This window comes from Hemitrygon akajei, unplaced genomic scaffold, assembly GCF_048418815.1.
Source record: "Hemitrygon akajei unplaced genomic scaffold, sHemAka1.3 Scf000093, whole genome shotgun sequence".
Taxonomy (NCBI): domain Eukaryota; kingdom Metazoa; phylum Chordata; class Chondrichthyes; order Myliobatiformes; family Dasyatidae; genus Hemitrygon; species Hemitrygon akajei.
The window spans coordinates 56,954-78,963 of NW_027331979.1; the positions used below are offsets into that span (position 1 = coordinate 56,954).

Here is a 22,010-nt window from a genome sequence, read left to right on the forward strand (position 1 = left end):
AAGAGACTGCACAGATTGATCGGGTGGTTAAGAAGGCAAATGGCATGGTTGTCTTTATTAGTTGAAGCTTTGAGTTCAAAAGTCGGGAAGTTGTGTTGCAGCTGTTACGAGCCTGCGGTCGTACTGTGACTGTTTCTTTAAGAGCGCCGGCGTGAGGAGGCGGGACTATGACGTCAGTCACAGGCTGACAGCGCTAACTGTGGATTAATCATAGAGAGAGAGCGATCTGCAGACAGGCTGTCGGTCAGGAGAGAGAGAGAGAGAGAGAGAGAGAGAGGAAAAGCTGATCACTTCAGTTTGTCGCAGCTGGGGCTTGGAAATCTCCTGTGCCACAAGAGTGGGTTGATCATCGGTACAGGGAACCACAACGAATGTGTGTGGCTGTCACTTCGTATAATCCATAGGAATGGATTGTGGAATATCTTGGGGGACCGCTTGTGTTAACCATTGCCAGGGTATGTTGTGTGGCAACCCCGGTAGACGGTATTCCTGTGACAGGTCACTTTCGCTGATAACTCGTATATGGACGGATTCAACGGATAAGATCTTCGTTGACGGTTATTTTGAACGGCCTTTTCTCTACGTTTCACCCTGGATCACAAATATCTCTCTCCCATCATTTATTCCGTGGATTACTGAACTTTCCTACTTTACCATCTCAAGACTCTGAGCTTTGTTGCCTCAGGCTCGATAGTTTGGGAGTTATATTTACACAAAACACTGTTACCTTTCCTTTATTTCATTAAGTTACTGTAAGTAGATACTAAAAAGAAATGGTTTAACATTAAAACCAGACTCCAGTGTGAACTCTATTGCTGCTGGTTCGTTTCTCAAACGTTACAGTTCGTGACACAGCTTTATAAAACTAGTTAGACCACATCTGGAGTATTTCATACAGTTCTGGGCGCCCCCATTCTTGGAAGGATGTCGGGGCTTTGGAGAGGGTGTGGAAGAGGTTTACCAGGATATTGCCTGGATTAGAGGGCATGAGCTATAACGAGAGGTTGGACAAACTTGTGTTGTTTTCTCCAGAGCGGCGCAGGCTGGGGTGAGACTGGATGGACATTTATAAGATTACGAGAGGAGTAGATACAGTGAACAGACGATATAATTTTCCTGCGGGTTGAAATGTCTGACACATTTAGGGTGAGAGGCGATGTGAACGACAAGTTTGCTTCTTTACAGAATGAGGGGTAGCTGGATCTTTGTCTGGGGGTGGGAGACCCCCACCGGTCACGTGATATCGTCTGCCCCTCCCATTTAACCGCAGATGGGCAGGATCTTGGCGTCTGTGTACGAGGCCCCGCCCTCCGGATGATGCAACAATTACTTCGCGCATGCTCACAGTCTACAGGCGGGCGGTGTGCTCGCTTTCACAGCGCTGAAGTACATCAGCTCCGGGATCGGCAAAGGGTTCCCACCTCCTGGGTGGGGAGCCGAGGGTCGGGATCACTGTCTGCGGGCCGAAGATATCACTTTCCCATCGGTGAGTACTGACAGCGATCCCGAGTGGGGAGATCCGATATTGGCCGTGAGCTCCGAACCGAGGGCCAATTTCTCATTTAGTACCCAGTTATCTGGGCTCGTCAGAAATGTGTCGGCTTCACTGAATCTGCATTGAGCGATCCAAACCAGGAGCCCAGGCTGTCTATTTCCACAGAATTGAAACGGACGTCCCGCGAATAGGTCACGTGAGGCTGTGCGCCGCAGATGTGCTCCGCCCTCCGCTTTGTGACGCACGGTCACGTGGTGTGTGCCCACTGTCTCCGGATGAATGGTGATGCGGGATGGTGGGGGAAGTGGAGGGATGTATGGTGAAGTAAACCTACCGAATGCTGAAAAGCCTGGATACAGTGGACATGGAAAGTTTGCGATTGACAGCACAGTGTCAGAGTAAAGATGCTTCCCTTTAAAACTGAGATGAGAAAAATTTCTTCAGCCAAAAGATGACTGATTTGTGGAATTTGTTGCCACAGAGGTTGGTTGAGGCTGCCATTTGGGTATATTTATGACAGAGATTAATATACTCATGATTGCTAAGTCACTTCACAGTTACAGCAGGAAGGCAGGAATATGGTGTTGGAATAAATCTCAGCCATGGTTGAGTGGTGGAGCAGACTCGATGGATCGAATCACCTAATTCTGTCCCTACATCTTATGTCTAACAATGACTGAATGATGACTCCTTCCTATCCCATATCAGGTTTTTTGACGTGTCAGGGACAGATTTGTTCACTGAGATCGTTATATTTGTCTTCAATGTTTAGAGTTCAGGGAGCAGAAATATTTTGTTCTCCTTTGTATTGTTAACATGGTTCGTTATCTCTCATGTTAAAGTTAGACCTGCGGTGAGAGATTTATTGGAAGAAAAGCACACAACTGGAAGCAAACCACAACTGAAGACGAGGGAACAGCAACACGTGAACCAGCCCGAGGACTGAGAGAACCAACTGGAGAGAAACCCTTCTGACTTTTAGTTTCCATTGATTCAGTCAGGAGAAAGTTTGGTGAGTCTCATTTACTCAAACACTGGTCCTTTAGGCATCACATAACTGTACAAAGGAAGGTAGGGAATAATTGGAGTGAGCTGAATGTGCCCAGAAATACCAGTTATGCCTCTATCAGACCCAGTTGCAATCACTCCAGATCTGCTAATGTGCTGTCAGTAGCACGGCTCTTTAAACTCACACACATTCCCTCAGTGTTTGCTCATTTGAAGAGCTTGCATCTTCTGAAGTAGCTTTTGGTTGGTTCTGAGTGTGGAGAGGGAAAGAGGGGTGTTTATATTTATTATCTTGCAAAAAGAAGTAATTGTTTGCAATTACTTGCTGCAAACTCACTACCCATACCCTGTACATTCTCAACAATATTAATTACATAGATGACAAGTAGCAATGGGTGTTACCCTGGGGAGCTCCAGGAGACACGGGCCTTGCCTCCAGTAAACAGCCTCCCATCATCACCATCTGCTTCCTACCATCGAGCTGTTCCCAGACTCTAGGCTCTGTGACAAACACAATGGTAGCAGCAGAATTAGACAGTGATTAACATAAAGAGAGATTTGTTGCTTCATGAAAGCTGTCTGATGCAATGGACCAGATCCTCGTTTGCTCACAGTGTAATCTGCCCTCGGAACCATCCTCCCGGGTCACACTTTGTCCGATAACCCACATCCCCAACCTCCCTCCACCAGCCAGTAGCCCCACAACTTTCCCACCATTTACCCCACACCCGTACACACAAACAGATTCATGTCACCAACATCCACTCTCACTGCTGTGGAAACACAACTAACTGATCCTACTTTCCAGGCCCAGATTGTCCAGCCTTGTGTCTCCATCCCAACCCTTTCCCCCCCTGCAACCGACCTTCGATTTAGGTCGTCACGTAACCTGTAACCGGGTAACCAAACCAGCAGAAATGGAATGATACGTTGGAGTCTGGTGGTACTGTAACTAAAGGTGTTTATTAGTAAACTAAGTAATACAGTATCCAAAATGCAAATATACATATACGACAGGTTAGCAATGATAAATACAGAAGTGTAGGAATAAGAACCAAAACCAAGCTCTATCGTAGTCAAGGGGTAAATGAATAGTCTTAAGATAATGCAGAGTTCAGTTCAGTTTGGGTTGAGGTAGTTGCTGTTGTGACGTTGGAGAGAGAGAGAGAGCGAACGAGAGATGAGCGGAATCAGCAGGCAAACCTTCCGTTGTCTTCTTGTTCCTTTGACCTGTTGTGGTCATCGATTATGACCCTTCCGTTCCCGGCTAGACCGTTCTTCAGTGCTGGACTTGTCACCCAGGCGAGGACAGACACACACACAAGCCCCTACCGGCCTGCCTTCACACACTGTGAGCTTTGGACCGATTCCCCCGAATCGATCCTCCAAGCCCCCACCTTCCTGTGGGTGCAGAACACTCATTCAGTGTCCAGTGGCGTGTCTGCCTGTGTCTCAGCAGACTCGTCTTTTATCTCCCCAGCTGGAGTTCCAGCCATCCATCAGCTGATCATGTCCATCAAACTGGGCCACTCCCTCCTGTCTCAGCAGGCATCTGGCATCACTCTGCTGTGTCAGCAAGGATTCACTCAAGCAGGCAAAGTCCTTGGGAGTAAAGTCAACAATCAGCGAAGAAGCCATAATTTTAAATCTCTCTCTATGTCTCTCTCATTATCAGCATGTGCAGCATGGCGCCTCTCCCCATCTTTATCCCTCCTTCTCGTTAGCAGCATAGTTCACGGGGGCCAACTCTGGACCACATCTCCCCATGGTTTTCTCATCACACATAACAATGTAAACCCGAGATCAGCTCCTTCCTCATCGCCGCCCAACCAGGCTCAGAGCTCGTTAAGGAGCCTCGTGTGTGGTACCTTGTAAAACATATATGTCAAACTCAAGGCCCGCGAGCCAAATCCGGCCCGCAGTGGAATTATCTTTGGCCCGCGAGATAATATCTAATTACTATTAAAGCTGGCCCCAGTAATCGAAGCGCCTATGGCATATGATATAGCTAATGCTGAGTTTATTCAGGTACCAGGTTTTCAGGGTTTTTAGTGTTTATTCGGCAGTCTTCTTCATAAGAAACGGAATTTATAAAGTGAAACACTTTGTAGTTATAGCAGAGACTGAGATGCATGACAGCAGGCTGAAAAAAACGGATGCAACGAAAGCTGCGTTCGCACGCGACCGACTGATCCGGCCCGCATGAAGCTGCATTTTGCTCAATCCGGCCCGTGAACTAAAATGAGTTTGGCACCCCTGTTAAAAGGTCTGAAAATCCAAGTGCAAAATATCAACAAACTCTCATTTGTCTACCCTGCTTATTATTTCTCAAAGCATTCCACCAAATTCATCGGGCAAGATTTTCCCTTGCGGAAACAATGCTGACTCTGGCCTGTTTTATCTTGTGCCTCCAAGTACCCCAAACTCACATCCTTAACAATCAACTCCAACATCTTTCAAACCACTGTCAGTCTAAGTGGCCTATAGTTTCCTTTCTTCTCCCTCTCTCCCTTCTTGAAGAGTGGAGTGGCTTTTGCAATGTTCCAGTCTTTCAGAACCATTCCTGAATTTAGTGATTCTTGAAGGATCATTAGTAATGCCTCCACAATCTCTCCCGCCACCTCTTTCAGAACTGTGTGTGTAAACCATCTGGTGCAGGTGACTTATCTGCCTTCAGATCTTCAGTTTCCAAAGAACCTTCTCTCTCCTTGTGGTCCCTTCTGTACAGGTCCCACCTTCCCTGGAAGAGAGCCATGGAACCAAAAATCCTATCCCCCCCCTTCCCTCCCCCCCCCCCCACATGCCTGATGTCATGCATGGGTTTGCTACACCGGGGTCTAACATCATGTGTGTGGTACCTTACATATGTGGGTTATTCTCGTGGTTGTGCAGTTTAATCTTTATTCCGTTCAGACAAGGGAGTGAGATCCAGTGTCACGTCCTCTCATTGTGGGCGGGCATTTTTTCATTCACTCCATTCCACTGTTAAAACTTGCCGAAGTGCAGCCAATGTTTCAAGGTATATATCCCTATTAATGCAAGAAGGAAGCTGAGGAATTCCTGAGGAATAATCAGTTTGCTTATAACAGCAGAATGGAAAATGTCCCTAGGCCTGGTGGTACATTTTCTGTTTTTGTGTTTTCATTTATCTTCGACCCGACGGGTGGTTGAGAATTGAGAATGTCTGGTCTGGAGTTCTGGGAATCTTTAATTCTGTTGCCTGATTTACTGAGGCAGCAGGAAGTATAGAGCGAGTCCATGGAGGGGAGGCTTGTTTCCATGACGTGCTCAGCGAAGTCCACAGTTCTCTGCTATTTCTTGAAGTCAACAGAAGAGAGTAGCCACACAAAGGTGTGATGTATCCGGATGAGATACTTTTTTATGGTGTAACTTAAATTTGCTGGACCAATAACCACACCACAAGCAGTTCTTTACTTTATCCTTATGACCAGTTTATTTGTTCAAACTCAGCCGGTGAGAAGCTCGGAGCCAAGCATCAGAGAGACAGAATTCCTCTCCCTCTGGCGGCTCGTGACGAACCTCTGTGTAACATGCAGAAGCATTACAGTTTATAGAACTAGGAAACAAAGAGCACTTTAGTTCAACCGGTACTCCCAACAAGTCTGTCGGAACAAAACTTAATTTCTTAGATTAGAGAGTCCACTAAATCAGGGTTTTAATTAGAAATGAATGTTCTGTCCAATCCTTAACAGTTATTCTCCTTCATTAGAGAAAGGAGGGAACTCAGTTCATTTCGTGTCTCATGAGAACTCAACTCCACATAATGTTCCCAAAAGACATCTGTGAGTCGTTAATCTAAACAAGCTGCAAGCAGATTCTTCAGTGAAGGACAAAACAGAAATTTGCACACTATCCAGAACAGAGCACACATAAGTTTGCACTTAATTTTAACCGATTATTTACAAGAGTCCAAGAATAATTTCTTACATCTCCCAATACCCTTAAAACTTCATCATTCCTCCTTTTTATTATTGCAGGATAACCTTTCAGAACAGATTGTCGCTTCTACTACATGATACGAGACATGGCCTGAGGCACTGTAGGATACAGACAATAATCAAAATTAATACAATCAGACTTCCAAAATGCAAAAACAACCTCCAGAAGTCCCCAAATATATTGAAGGGTCAGGACCACCCTCCCCTGCCTTACTAGTCCCAAAATGGTGGAGCTTACTGCCAACATCTTGAATTTTCTGAATCTCTTGGGTTATGTGTTTAGACAAGTCAGTAATATTGGACGATTCGTCAGGGATATAAGTACAGCATTCCTTACCTATGATAGCACAGGTCCCTCCTTTTTCTGCTAATATAAAGACTTGGGCCATCCGATTCTGTCGCACTGTTTGGCGAATTGAAATCATCAATCGAATTGAAAGTATCTGGGAGTACAGTTAGACGAGAAGCTAGACTGGACTGCCAACACAGATGCCTTGTGCAGGAAGGCACAGAGTCGACTGTACTTCCTAAGAAGGTTGGCGTCATTCAATGTCTGTAGCGAGATGCTGAAGATGTTCTATAGGTCAGTTGTGGAGAGCGCCCTCTTCTTTGTTGTGGCGTGTTGGGGAGGAAGCATTAAGAAGAGGGATGCCTCACGTCTTAATAAGCTGGTAAGGAAGGCGGGCTCTGTCGTGGGCAAAGTACTGGAGAGTTTAACATTGGTAGCTGAGCGAAGGGCGCTGAGTAGGCTACGGTCAATTATGATAACTCTGAACATCCTCTACATAGCACCATCCAGAGACAGAGAAGCAGTTTCAGCGACAGGTTACTATCGATACAATGCTCCTCAGACAGGATGAAGAGGTCAATACTCCCCAATGCCATTAGGCTTTACAATTCTACCGCCAGGACTTAAGAACTTTTTAAAAGCTATTATTAATGCTTTTTGAGATAGTGATTTAGATGCATATCATATTTTTTACTGAGTTAAGTATTGTATGTAATTAGTTTTGCTACAACAAGTGTATGGGACATTGGAAAAAAAAGTTGAATTTCCCCATGGGGATGAATAAAGTATCTATCTATCTATCTATCTATCAGTTACCTGTGCTTGAGTGTCAGTCAGTGCTCCAGCTGTATTATTGGCCAGTTCTTCTAGAGCAGCTGCTAAATTAATTATTTCCCTGGAATTTCTGGCTACCCCATAGGAGGGAGAGGCAATCATCCATAATCTCTCAGATTCCGTTATACCCCTTCGTTGCCTGTTCCAATGGGGTGATCCTGAGGCTGAGCCAGGATCCTCAAGTGTGGCACAAGGTCGGCCAAGTAGCAACAACCACTCCAACCCTCGTCCCCCCTCGAGAACCCGTCTGGTAGGGTGTGGTTCCATGCCGCTGCCCTGTTCTTTCTCCCGGCAGCCAGGGATAGGCCCCGTTTCCACAAACACAATAAGTTCCATTTAGTTGTTCAAGGGTATCATGTTTGATTCTCGGTACAGTTGCTATTTCCCACTTGATAGGGTGCACTCTCATTCTGGTTACACCAACAAGTAGTACTAGTTTCTTGTGTAAGTTTTGCCAACTTATCTTTCAAAGTACCATTGGCTTGTTCCACTATATCACTATGTTCCAGGCAAGGATGGACACACACACAAGTCCCCACCGGTCTCATACGTTTCTCCTGGTGCGTCTAAAGGGGTTGTTCCCCAGATCCTCTTTTATCCTTACTCACGGGGTCTCAGATGTCAATCAGGTTGGGATGATGCAATCCCTCAACCAGCCCACTCTGGTCATTCCCTGAGGGCTTCAATGAATAGTACAGTACTCAATACACAATTCTGTTTCCAATTGACAATGGCCGTTATCAGTGATTCTGTCTTGCTGAGGCCAGGACAGATTCCAAACCCTGTGTATTCTGGACGTCTCTCTCTCATTTCCTGGGTCTCAGACCCGAATTAATAGCGATCTTGCGATTCTCAAAAAGGAGGGGGCTACTTTTTGTATTTTGTATTTTGTACTTTGTACCAACCAGAGTTGTGGCACATTCGTAACACCCCCTTCAAAGCTTTTTTACCATCGGTAAAAATGAATTAATACAGAGTCTTACAGGATTTCAGAATCTAACACAATACAAAAGAGTTTTTTTTCACTACAGTGATACAGTCATACATTCAATTCAGCATCTAAACAGTTAACAATTACATTGTCACTTCCTTTAATATCTTAACATCTTGTACCTTACTAAAGTCTTGTAGCATCAGACTCCAATTTAATAACTACCTATTTTTATTTTCCTTTTCTCCAGCAAACAAAAACTACAGAGTTGTGATCTTATCTTACGTGTAGATAGATAGATAGATAGATAGATAGATAGATACTTTATTCATCCCCATGGGGAAATTCAACATTTTTTCCAATGTCCCATACACTTGTTGTAGCAAAAACTCATTACATACAATACTTAACTCAGTAATAATATAATATGATATGCATCTAAATCACTAACTCAAAAAAACATTAATAATAGCTTTAAAAAGAGTTCTTAAGTCCTGGCAGTTGAATTGTAAAGCCTAATGGCATTGGGGAGTATTGACCTCTTCATCCTGTCTGAGGAGCATTGCATCGACAGTAACCTGTCACTGAAACTGCTTCTCTGTCTCTGGATGGTGCTACTACAAATTCTGTAGTGTATACTACAAAAGTTCATGCAAATACTCATCTTTATTGTACTTTTCAAACTTAACAGTCAATCTTCCATGGGGGTTGTCTTTATTATTCACATGCTTTGACGAAATCCCTTAAAACCGGATCCTGCTATTTAAAATGGCAGCCCGTCAACCATCGCCCCGTTTCCAGTTAACTCCCACGTGGTGAGCTTGTGCACCAGTGTGGAATAGGTTTTCATAGGTTCCTTTCAAATGAGTTATTTTATCAACAATGTGTTCCAAACTTAGACCATTTTCCGAATTTGCACACAATTCTTTAATTTTAAGCAAGTTGCTAGTTTTCTCTTCAGGACCCTTCATGCTATTAGTTCTCAATTTAAGATCTGCAAACGATCCCTCTTTGTTCAAACAGCATTTCGAATTCTGCCTTTTCACACCACACTCTTGAATAACAATAGCGTGTGGGGCACCTTTACATTCCAACTCAACCTGTAATTGATTCGCAGGCACTAAGCCTTTGTCTCTGTAGCCTGGTTGCTGCTTCTGACATCAATCCAGACTTTAAATTTTCTTCATTCAATTTAGGAACTATACTTTTCCCTTTTCCTTCAATAATAATATTCACCTCACCACCTCTTAACTCCTCGCTAACTTTTAACACACCTTCGAACACAAGCAACTGGGAATTCTCACTTCCCACTATACAGACCGTGTGATGTTTGCTTCCAGAATTTGCTGGTATTTAATTTAATCCATTCTTCCCTCTACAGTAAAGGTTCTTGCAATTCAGAAAAGTACAGTTCCCATACCAGGCAGTGATGCAGCCAGTCAGGATGCTCTCAATTGTGTTCCTGTAGAAAGTCCTTAGGATTTGGATTCCCATCCCAAACTTCTTCAACCATCTGAGGTGAAAGAGGCGCTGTGCTTTTTTCACAACACAGCCAGTATATGCAGACCATGTGAGATCTTTGGTGACGTTTGTGCCATGGAACTTAAAGTTGTTCACCCTCTCAACCCCAGATCCATTGATGTCAATAGGGGTTAGCCTGCCTCCATTCCTTCTGTCCAGATTCCAGATGAGCTGAGGACAGGGAATTATGATATTCTAGCCATTATTGGGACTTGATTGCACCCAACAGTCTGAGCGATTCAGAGGAACAAATTTGTAGAGAGATTGCAGACCATGCCAAGAAACAAAGGTTTTAGTAAGTGATTTTAACTTTCCATATATTGACTGGGACTCCCATACTGTGAAAGGAATAGATGGGGTAGAGTTTGTCAAATGTGCCCTTAATCAGTACCTAGAATTCCGGATGTATAAGTGTGCAATAAGCTGTTAGGAAATGATCCACGGCTGGTGACAAAAGTTAGTGATCATAATGCCATGAAATTGAAAGTAAATATGAAAAGAGAGGTCTGGACCACGGGTTGAGATTCTCAATTGGAGAAAGGTCAATTTTGATGTTATCAGAAAGGATCTGACAAGTGTGGTTTGGGACAGGCTGTTTTCTGGCAAAGGAGTACTTGGTAAGTGGGAGGCCTTCAGAAGTGAAATTTTGAGGGTGTAGAGTTTGTATGTGCCTGCCAAAATAAAAGTTGAAAGGTAACTGGTGCAGGGAACCTTGGTTCTCAAGAGATATTGAGGCCCCGGATATTTTGTTCCTCTAAATGCCTCAGACTGTTGGGTGCTGCCAAGACTCATTAACGACTGACTCATTAATCATCATTCCAATTCCTGATCTCATCTGACTTTTTTTTTAGTCATCTTCTGTTGGTTCCTAAAAGCTTCCCAATAGTTTTTGCTCTTTTGTTTGCCCTCTGTTTGGCTTCTCATTTCAGCCATGGTTGTGTCCTCCTGCCTTTCCAATGCTTCCACTTCTTTCGTAAGTATCGATAACTCAGCTCCCGAGTTGCTCCCAGAAACTCCAGCCATTGCTGTTCCACTGTCACTCCTACTTGTTTTCCCTTCGAAGCAAGTTAGACCAGCTTCTCCATCATAGAAACATGGAGAAGTTCAACACAGAAACAGGTTATTTGGCCCAGATAGTCATTGCCAAAAAAAACATTTAAGCTGTCTGATGCATCTACCTGCACTGGGACCATCGCCCTCCATACCCCTACCATCCAGACTCCCATGCAAACTTCTTTTAAATGGTGAAACCGAGCTCACATTCATTGTGCTGGCATCTCATTCCACACTCTCGCGACCATTTCAGTGAAGGGCTTTTCCACATGCTCTCGTTAAATTTTCACCTTCCCCACTTACCCAGAGCTCTGGTTCTCATCCCACCCAACCTCAGTGGAAAGAGCTGCTGGCATTTAACCTATCGTTTTCCTCATAGTTTTGTAGACTTCTAATAAACCCTCAAAGCAATGTATAATTTCCTTGTTTATGTTTAGAGCCTTTTTGTTAGGTGGATAAGATGATGAGGGGCATTGATCGTGTGGATAGTCAGAGGTTTCTTTCCCAGGGCTGAAATGACTAACACAAGGGGGCATAGTTTTAAGGTGCTTTGAAGTAGATACCGAGGGGATGTCAGGGGTAAGTTTTTTTTACACAGAGAGTGATGGGTGCGTAGAGACTGTTTCAGTTCCTGTGGGACCAGGCACCCATTCAGCTCATTGGGAACAGGGAATAATACCAATGGAGAGAGACAACTGAGCCAGATCACAGGTTGGAGATGGCAGAACTGCCCCTATGTTATAGAGACAGGAAGAGCATCAGAGAGTTTGATGGTCATTCCAGATACCAGCACTGTGCCCCGTTAGAAGATGATTTCTCTCTCCAACTTGGGTTGAACTTCACTGTAACAGTGTGATGTCAGCTCACACCTTGCCAACTCAAGTGATCTCATCTGAAATGTTGTCCCACACTCATTGATCGATTTTGTAAATCTTTTTACAGGTTAAATATGACAAGGAATTTGTCAATGGGAATCTCAAACACAACACACCAGTTTTGCTGTCTCTGTCCAGATATTTAAGAAGTGGAGCAAGGGATTCACTCGATCATCAGACCAACTGGCGTGCCCGTCATTTTACATGGGGGAACGCATTCACCTGCTCAGACAGTGGGAACGGATTCACTCGGTCATTTCAACTGAAGGTACATCAGCAAGTTCACACTGGACAAGGCCATTCACCTGTTGTAAGTGTGAGAAGGGATTCAGTCAGTTATCCCACTTGTGGACACACCAGTCAGTTCACACTGGGCAGAGGCTGGTCATTTGCTGAATTTGTGGGGAATGATTCACTCGATCATCTGACCAAATGGCACACCAGCAAGTTCAGACTGGAGAGAGGCCGTTCACCTGCTCAGACTGTGGGAAGGGATTCACTAAATCATCTCACCTACTGAGACACCAGTCAGTTCACACTGGCGAGCGGCCGTTCACCTGCTCAGACTGTGGGAAGGGATTCACTTGCTCATCTAAACTGAAGATACATCAGCGAGTTCACACTGGAGAGAGGCAGTTCACCTGCTCAGAATGTGGTAAGGGATTCACTTCTTCATCCCAACTGAAGGTACATCAGCGAGTTCACACTGGGGAGAGGCCATTCACCTGCTTGGACTGTGGGAAGGGATTCACTTACTCATCCCAACTGAAGGTACATCAGCGAGTTCACACTGGAGAGAGGCCGTTCACCTGCTCAGTCTGTGGGAAGGGATTCACTAAATCATCTCACCTACTGAGACACCAGTCAGTTCACACTGGCGAGCGGCCGTTCACCTGCTCAGACTGTGGGAAGGGATTCACTTGCTCATCTAAACTGAAGATACATCAGCGAGTTCACACTGGAGAGAGGCCATTCACCTGCTCAGTCTGTGGGAAGGGATTCACTTGCTCATCTAAACTGAAGATACATCAGCGAGTTCACACTGGAGAGAGGCAGTTCACCTGCTCAGAATGTGGTAAGGGATTCACTAAATCATCCCAACTGAAGGTACATCAGCGAGTTCACACTGGGGAGAGGCCGTTCACCTGCTTGGACTGTGGGAAGGGATTCACTTACTCATCCCAACTGAAGGTACATCAGCGAGTTCACACTGGAGAGAGGCCGTTCACCTGCTCAGTCTGTGGGAAGGGATTCACTAAATCATCTCACCTACTGAGCCACCAGTCAGTTCACACTGGCGAGCGGCCGTTCACCTGCTCAGACTGTGGGAAGGGATTCACTCAGTCATCTAAACTGAAGGTACATCAGCAAGTTCACACTAGGGAGTGGCCGTTCACCTGCTCAGTCTGTGGGAAGGGATTCATTTCTTCGTCCCAACTGAAGGTACATCAGCGAGTTCACACTGCGGAGAGGCCGTTCACCTGTTCAGACTGTGGGAAGGGATTCACTTACTCATCCCAACTGAAGGTGCATCAGCGAGTTCACACTGGAGAGAGGCCGTTCACCTGCTCAGTCTGTGAGAAGGGATTCACTTCTTCGTCCAAACTGAAGGTACATCAGCGAGTTCACACTGGGGAGAGGCTATTCACCTGCTCGGACTGTGGGAAGGGATTCACTTGCTCATCTCAACTGAAGGTACATCGGAGAATTCACACTGGGGAGAGACCGTTCACCTGTTCAGAGTGTGGGAAGGGATTCACTCAGTCATCTCAACTGAAGGTACATCAGCGAGTTCACACTGGAGAGAGGCCATTCACCTGCTCAGACTGTGGGAAGGGATTCACTTACTCATCCCAACTGAAGGTGCATCAGCGAGTTCACACTGGAGAGAGGCCGTTCACCTGCTCAGTCTGTGAGAAGGGATTCACTTCTTCGTCCAAACTGATGGTACATCAGCGAGTTCACACTGGAGAGAGGCCGTTCACCTGCTCAGTCTGTGAGAAGGGATTCACTTCTTCGTCCAAACTGAAGGTACATCAGCGAGTTCACACTGGGGAGAGGCTATTCACCTGCTCGGACTGTGGGAAGGGATTCACTTGCTCATCTCAACTGAAGGTACATCAGCGAGTTCACACTGGAGAGAGGCCATTCACCTGCTCAGTGTGTGGGAAGGGATTCAGTAAATCATTTCACCTACTGAGACACCAGTCAGTTCACACTGGCGAGCTGCCGTTCACCTGCTCAGACTGTGGGAAGGGATTCATTTGCTCATCCCAACTGAAGGTACATCAGAGAGTTCACACTGGAGAGAGGCCATTCACCTGCTCAGACTGTGGGAAGGGATTCACTTCTTCATCCCAATTGAAGGTACATCAGCGAGTTCACACTGGAGAGAGGCCGTTCAGCTGCTCAGACTGTGGGAAGGGATTCACTCAGTCATCTGAACTGAAGGTACATCAGCGAGTTCACACTGGAGAGAGGCCATTCACCTGCTCAGTGTGTGGGAAGGGATTCACTAAATCATCTCACCTACTGAGCCACCAGTCAGTTCACACTGGCGAGCGGCCGTTCACCTGCTCAGACTGTGGGAAGGGATTCACTTGCTCATCCCAACTGAAGGTACATCAGCGAGTTCACACTGGAGAGAGGCCATTCACCTGCTCAGACTGTGGGATGGGATTCACTTACTCATCCCAACTGAAGGTACATCAGCGAGTTCACACTGGAGAGAGGCCATTCACCTGCTCAGACTGTGGGAAGGGATTCACTCGATCATCTAAATTGAAGGTACATCAGCGAGTTCACACTGGAGAGAGGCCATTCACCTGCTCAGACTGTGGGAAGGGATTCACTTCTTCATCCCAATTGAAGGTACATCAGCGAGTTCACACTGGAGAGAGGCCGTTCAGCTGCTCAGACTGTGGGAAGGGATTCACTCAGTCATCTGAACTGAAGGTACATCAGCGAGTTCACACTGGAGAGAGGCCATTCACCTGCTCAGACTGTGGGAAGGGATTCACTTCTTCATCCCAATTGAAGGTACATCAGCGAGTTCACACTGGAGAGAGGCCGTTCAGCTGCTCAGACTGTGGGAAGGGATTCACTCAGTCATCTGAACTGAAGGTACATCAGCGAGTTCACACTGGAGAGAGGCCATTCACCTGCTCAGTGTGTGGGAAGGCATTCACTATATCATCTCACCTACTGAGCCACCAGTCAGTTCACACTGGCGAGTGGCCGTTCACCTGCTCAGACTGTGGGAAGGGATTCACTCAGTCATCTAAACTGAAGGTACATCAGCGAGTTCACACTGGAGAGAGGCCATTCACCTGCTCAGACTGTGGGAAGGGATTCACTTCTTCATCCCAATTGAAGGTACATCAGCGAGTTCACACTGGAGAGAGGCCGTTCAGCTGCTCAGACTGTGGGAAGGGATTCACTCAGTCATCTGAACTGAAGGTACATCAGCGAGTTCACACTGGAGAGAGGCCATTCACCTGCTCAGTGTGTGGGAAGGCATTCACTATATCATCTCACCTACTGAGCCACCAGTCAGTTCACACTGGCGAGTGGCCGTTCACCTGCTCAGACTGTGGGAAGGGATTCACTCAGTCATCTAAACTGAAGGTACATCAGCGAGTTCACACTGGAGAGAGGCCGTTTACCTGCTCAGTGTGTGGGAAGGGATTGACTCAGTCATCTCATCTACAGACACACAATCAAGTTCACACAGGAGAGAGGCCGATCAGCTGCTGAGACTTTGGGAAGTAATTCTGTCAGCAAAATCAACCAAATGTGCATCATTGAGTTCACAGTGGGGAGAGGCCGTTCACCTGCTGTGAATGTGGGGAGCGATTCACTCAGTCATTTAACCTTATGTAACTCTTGCTTCAGCTAACAACTTAATATAGGGGGTGATAGCCCCTGAGCTTGGCCAAACCTAAGCAATCTCGTTTGTGTGAATGCTGCATGTTGTGTCCCCTGTTCCAAATCAATACCCCAAAAATAACAAATGGTACACAATATGCGATTAAACAATTGAGCTATTTAATTCTTACTTTGACTATAGGATTAGTAAAAGAAACAAAGAAAAGTAAAAGGGCCCTTTCTCTCCATTCGTGTCTTCTCATCTCTCCCTGGCAAAAGACCGTGAAAATCTACCTTCCAGACTCACAGGAAAGAACAATATCTCTCCCATTCGATAGCTAGGCACTCCAAAACCCTGTTATTTCCAGTCATAAGCTAAACATTGCTGCTGCAGAGAGACCATTAGCTCAGCAGTGAAACATAACAGAGAGACCATTACGTTAGCAGTGAAATCTCACAGCATGTTACACTTGTGACACACTACCGGGTTCACACTGGGGAGAAAGTTTCAATAAGCTGCATGCTGGATATTTATCCATCACTGTTGCTAAAGCTATTTTGAGAGTGACTATCAGTGCTAAACTCTGCAATTATTGCTGCTGCTCACCACATCAATTTCTGGGCATGGGAGGAGTTTCTTCTACTGCATATTCACCTTTAATGGGACTGGAGTTTAATATTGGCTGGGGTGGAGTGTGGCCAGTGAAGAAGTGGAGCTTGGAGGCTTTGGCTCAAGTAGTTTTGGCAGATGGATTGTGCAATCAAGATTTGAATAGCTCCTGGAGGCTGCGCCTGTCTGTGAATGGAGTAACAGCAGTTTCTGAGCTGCTCCTAGTTTTGTCCCTTTCCCCCTAGTTTAAACCGAATTTAATATCTTCAGTTGCTGATTCTTGAAGGGGAACCATATATCTTTGAGGAGTGGGAAATACTTGTCTGAACCTAGTGATAAAGGCAACGGGAAAGGAAAGATGCAAAAGGAAGGATCGGATGAAATGCCATTGTGGGCTGAAGATATGGCTTGGACACAGCTCATTTAAAGACTAACTTGAAAAGAATAGTAATGAAATGATGTCATTTCTGGGAAAACTTAAGGATCTGGAAGCTCAAGTCACTACACACAAAGAGGAATTGAAGATAATTAAGCAAAAATTGCTTGAAAGTAAAATAAAGTAAAACTCGTTTGGAATGATATCGAAGTAAGATTATATACCTGGAAACTAGGTCTCGCCGAAGGAATACACAAATTGTTGGGCTGCAGGAAGGAGTTGAAAATGGAGATTTAACTGCTTACATTGGTAAGCTTTTTCATACCTTATTTCCTTCTATATTATCACAGCCGCCTACTATAGAAAGAGCACACAGAACTTTTACTTCAAGATCTCAAGATCCAAATAAACCAAGGGCTGTTCTGGTTTGTTCTCATTATTTTAGGATTAAAGGTCAAATAATGTGACAGGCAAGAAAACAAAGTTTTTAGATTTGAGACATCTGAGCTCGGTTTTTATGAAGATTTTCCTAAGGAGGTAATGGAACAAAGATTAAAATTTGCTCTGGTAATGAAACAGGCATATGATAAGAAATTGTTTCCTTCTTTGCATCACCCAACAAGAATTAAAGTTTTTCCTCCTGATTCTCCTCCTCGTACATTTTGTGATCCTAAAGTTGCACTGCCGTTTGTTTAAACTATACCTGCTGCGACCGCCGATTGATCTGTCTGGCATATTATCTGCATAATAGCATTTCGGAAAGAAGATTTATGAAGGCTACTTGGTCATTTCATTGAGAGACTATTGTTACGTACCCGTGACACGTGACAGTGGTACCCTTGTCACGTGACTGGGGTTGAAGTTATACTGGACTTGATGTAATGGTCTTGTGATGGTGGAGTGATGTCATTTTCCCGCCAGTAGAGGTCATGTGACAGGTTTTTTTTTACAGGGTATAAAAGGATGACCCACCCTGTTAGGTGGGGCAGTTCGTGGCTGGATTTGCCAAGATGACTTCATGTCACTGCGTGATTTAATGTCATGACTTAGTTTAGTTAAAAATGAAGTTTTATATAATGCCTAAAGTTTAAAAGGTCATAGCCAACGGTTTCTTTGCTGATGGAGAGTGAAGAAAAGTTTGGAAGATGGAGATCGAGGAGAATCGATTTTCGACGGTGGATTGATTTCGACCTTGTTTGATCCTCATTCGGAAGGATTTCGTTGACTATTCTCGTGTTAGTCTCCGCTGGAAATAGCGGGAGATTGAGAATAGTGTGGAAGGAAGGTCAGTACCTTTAAACCGTTATATTTAATAAAATTCGACGTGGGAAAGTTCGACGCCGGGGGAATCGAAGGACATCGACGTGGAAGAGAATTTACATCGCTTTAAAAAGTCTCTCCTTTTAAAAGTACCGTGAGCTTTTGAACTTTCGGCATACCGCTTTAAACAACTGTTTTTTTTTTCAATACCGCTTTAAAGACTGTTTGGACTGCAACGCTATTAAGAACTGTTTAAACAGCCGCACAGCAGCTGGGTTCGGGTCATGTTTGAGTTTGTTTACTTTTGAGGGGGTTTGTTTTCAGTGTTTAATAAACGTGTTATTTGTTATAAAAACCCTTGTCTAACTCATCTATATTTATTGTTGCCTGAATAAGTAACACTATTAAAAGAAGATTAGGGAACTTGTTTATTATTGCATATCATTGTTTTTTTTGGTAAGAGATTTATGGTTCAGGTATGACTGTTTAAATGGTTATTTGGACATTCGACGGAAAAAAAGAACATAAAAGGACTTACTCCTTTAACCTAATATCTGGTTTGATATTTTTTGTGTTTTTTTCTTAATTAACTAACTGGTGGTTTTTCCTACTAATGGGGCTATTTCCTTCTCTTATATATACTTAGCGGAGGTTTCAATTATTTGTATACTATTAGTTTTAAAGATTGTGTTGATCTGTTATTAAACACTATGCTTGGTTTCTCTAGGTAATATGTTTTAGATTTTAATAACTGCTTATTTTTTAAATTCTTTTCAATATATTAAAATGTTTTTATATAATGAATATTATTGCATCTTATAACTGAATTTAAAGCTTTTTTAGGGGATTTAATGTTAAGTTTAAGATGGAGCTGTTTTTTCTTTTTAAGAGATAACAATTTTTTGGTTTCCTCTTTGTTTAAAAAAAGATTAAATATAAACATAGGATAGTTTGTAGATGCTGGAATGTAAACATTTTCCTTTGTTGAGACTTCGTCGTTCCTCTTACAAGGTCAGTGGGTTTCATTTTTTAACTGGGGGAGGGATAGAGAACCTTTTTTAATCTTTTTTTTCGGACAGACAGAGCAGTCTTGGCTGTGTTTTCGATCATAGGGTGCCTGCTTTTTCTGGGCTGTGGGGGGAGTGGGATGGGGATAGAATTAGGGTTTTTTTCCCATTGGGTGGTTCCGGAGCATGTGTGTTTTCTGTGTGGTTGTATTCTCCATCGCCACCATTTTTGATCATCCCGTATTGGTATGTGCTTGGCACATGTGTAAAGTAGAATAAAATTATAGTATGGAATCTAAACAGATTAATGTAATAAGTTAGAATGTACGTGGTTGGAATCATCCTATCAAATGAAAGAAGTCTTATAAAATCATTAATCGATTTCAACCTGATACAATTTTTGCCCAGGAGACGCATATCAAGGAGGGAGATCAAAATAGGTTTTTTGGATCATGGAAGAGTTTGCAATTTCACTCCACTTCTCAAAGTAAAACTAAGGGAGTGTCTATTTTTATTAAATCCAATATATCGTTCGTTCAAGAGGACATTAAGTCAGATTCTTTTGTTGATTTTTAATTGTTAAAGGAGTAATTTGTAACAGAAAAGCTGTTTTGGTCAATTTGTACGGTCCTAACTTAGATGATCTTTTTTAAAAAAAATGTATTTGCTTTACTGCCTCATTTAAATTAATATATGTTGATAATGGGCGGGGATCCTAACTGTTGTTTAAATCCTTTGATTGACAAGAGCTCAACCAACCAGCAACTTCCAGATCACTCCACATTACTTATTGATTCCTTTTTGACAGATTTTTGGATTGATTGAATTATGCAGATATTTACACCCTGATGATAGAGAATATTCTTTTTTGTCACATGTTTATAGAAAATATTCAAGGATCGATTATATTATAGTTGACCCTTACTTCTTGCCTCGTGTTAAATTGTGAATATGACACTATCGCTGTATCTGCTCATGCAGCTTTCAGTTTGTCTTTCGAATTTGAAGATGCCATCCTTGCCCACCCACCTTGGCGCCTGTCTCAGACGTCATTGCAGAATTCAGACTTTGTTAGCTTCATTGAAAACCAGGTAAAATATGTTTTTTCTTTTTAATGTTATAGGGGGTACATCTAAATGAATCAAATGGGATACATTTAGAGCATTTTAAAGTGCTCAGATCATTTCTTATTCTGCTAACCTGAAAAAACAGACTAAAGTAGAATTAGATAAGATTACCAAACAAGTTAAAGACTTCAATAATATGTATGCGATTTCCCCTAATATTGACTTATTTAAACAAGGATGGAACTTCAATCACAATATAATTTATTATTAACTCATCCTATTGAAGGCTATTTGCTTAAGCTAAAAAGTCAACTTTATATGTCTTGAGATAAAAATAACAAACTGCTTGCATCTCAATTAAAAACGGCCAGAGCCAAAAGGCAAATTTTGAAAATCTGTAGGAAAGATGGTACCCTGACTTGGGAATATGAAGATATTAATAAGATTTTTCAAGATTTTTATACTGAACTTTTATGAATCTAAATTTCCAGTAGATTCTTCTAAAATGAATTTTTTTTACGAGAGATTGTTTTTCCTCGAATTTCTTTTAAGGATCAAAAAACTCTTGATGCCCTAATTACCAAAGCCAAAATTCATAAAGCTATTTTTTCAATGCCATCTGGTAAGGCCCCTGGACTTGATGGGTACCCTGTAGAATTTTATTAAAAAATTGGAAAATTGCTGTCTCAGTATATGTAGGAAATGTTTAAGGACTCTTTTGTGAAAGGCGATTTACACTTTACTTTTTAATACACTTCTATTGCTTTAATTCTTAAAAAGAATAAAGGTCCTTCTGATTGTGCCTCATATAGACCTATTTCATTATTGAATGTTGATACTCAGATCCTGTCAAAGATAACGGCCAATTGGTTGGGAAATTTTTGGGTAAAGTTATTTTTAAAGATCAAACAGGCTTTATAAACGGCCGTTATTCCTTTTCAAATGTTTGGAGATTATTTAACATTATATACCCATCTTCTTTTAAAACTCTATAATGTGTCATCTCTTTCGATGCTGAAAAAGCGTTCGATCGCTTATTGCATGGAAATACTTATTTAATGTTTTAGAGAAATTTGGTTTTGGTGTTAATTTAAATAATTGGATTAGAATGATATATAAAACTCCTATTGCCTTTGTTATTACTAATAATTGTAGATCTCTCTTTTCAGCTTTCACGGAGGACAAGACAAGGTTGTCTATTAAGTCCTTTGGTATTTAACTTAAAATTAGAATCCCTTGGTATCACTCTTCATGAAGCTAAAGATATTCATGGGATTCTTGTGAATGAGATTTCTCTACGCTGACGATTTTCTGGTTTATGTATCCAATCCCGAGGAATCTCCCTGCCTTGCTAAATTTATTTCATGAATTTGGAGATTTTTCAGGATATAAAATAAATTTTAATAAAAATGAATTGTTTCCTTTAAATGAATCTGTTTCTATATATGGTAATACTCCTTTCAACATTATGGATTCTTTTAGATATTTATGTGTTATAATCTCTAAAAGAAAAAGGATCTTTACAAAGCTAATTTTGTTCCCTGAGTAGATTCTATGAAGTATTTATTTAGTGGATGGAACCCACTTACAATTTCACTTGTTGGTCACATCCATATAGTCAAAATGCTGATTTTACCAAAATTGTTATATTTATTTCAGAATATCCCTGTTTTTTTGACGAAGATGTTTTTTTGATCGGATTGATTCTATTATCTCATCTTTTATATGGAATGATAAAAGACCAAGAATTAGTAAATGTCACTTACAAAAATTGAAAAAGGATGGAGGTCTTACTTCATCTCATTTAAGAATATTACTGGGCTGTTAATGTGCAATATATGTCCTTTTGGTTACACTG

At 42.8% G+C, this 22,010-nt stretch overlaps 1 protein-coding gene across 1 annotated transcript; it reads left to right on the plus strand.

Annotated features, from left to right (window-relative positions):
* Positions 1–1,364: 1,364 nt before the first annotated feature.
* Positions 1,365–21,580, plus strand: LOC140722925 (uncharacterized). The gene is made up of 3 exons (XM_073037556.1): positions 1,365–1,486; positions 2,338–2,507; positions 12,033–21,580. Exon 3 carries the CDS (start codon positions 12,398–12,400, stop codon positions 15,719–15,721), a length of 3,324 nt encoding a protein of 1,107 aa, XP_072893657.1. The 5' UTR covers positions 1,365–1,486; positions 2,338–2,507; positions 12,033–12,397; the 3' UTR covers positions 15,722–21,580.
* The last annotated feature ends 430 nt before the right edge of the window (positions 21,581–22,010 follow it).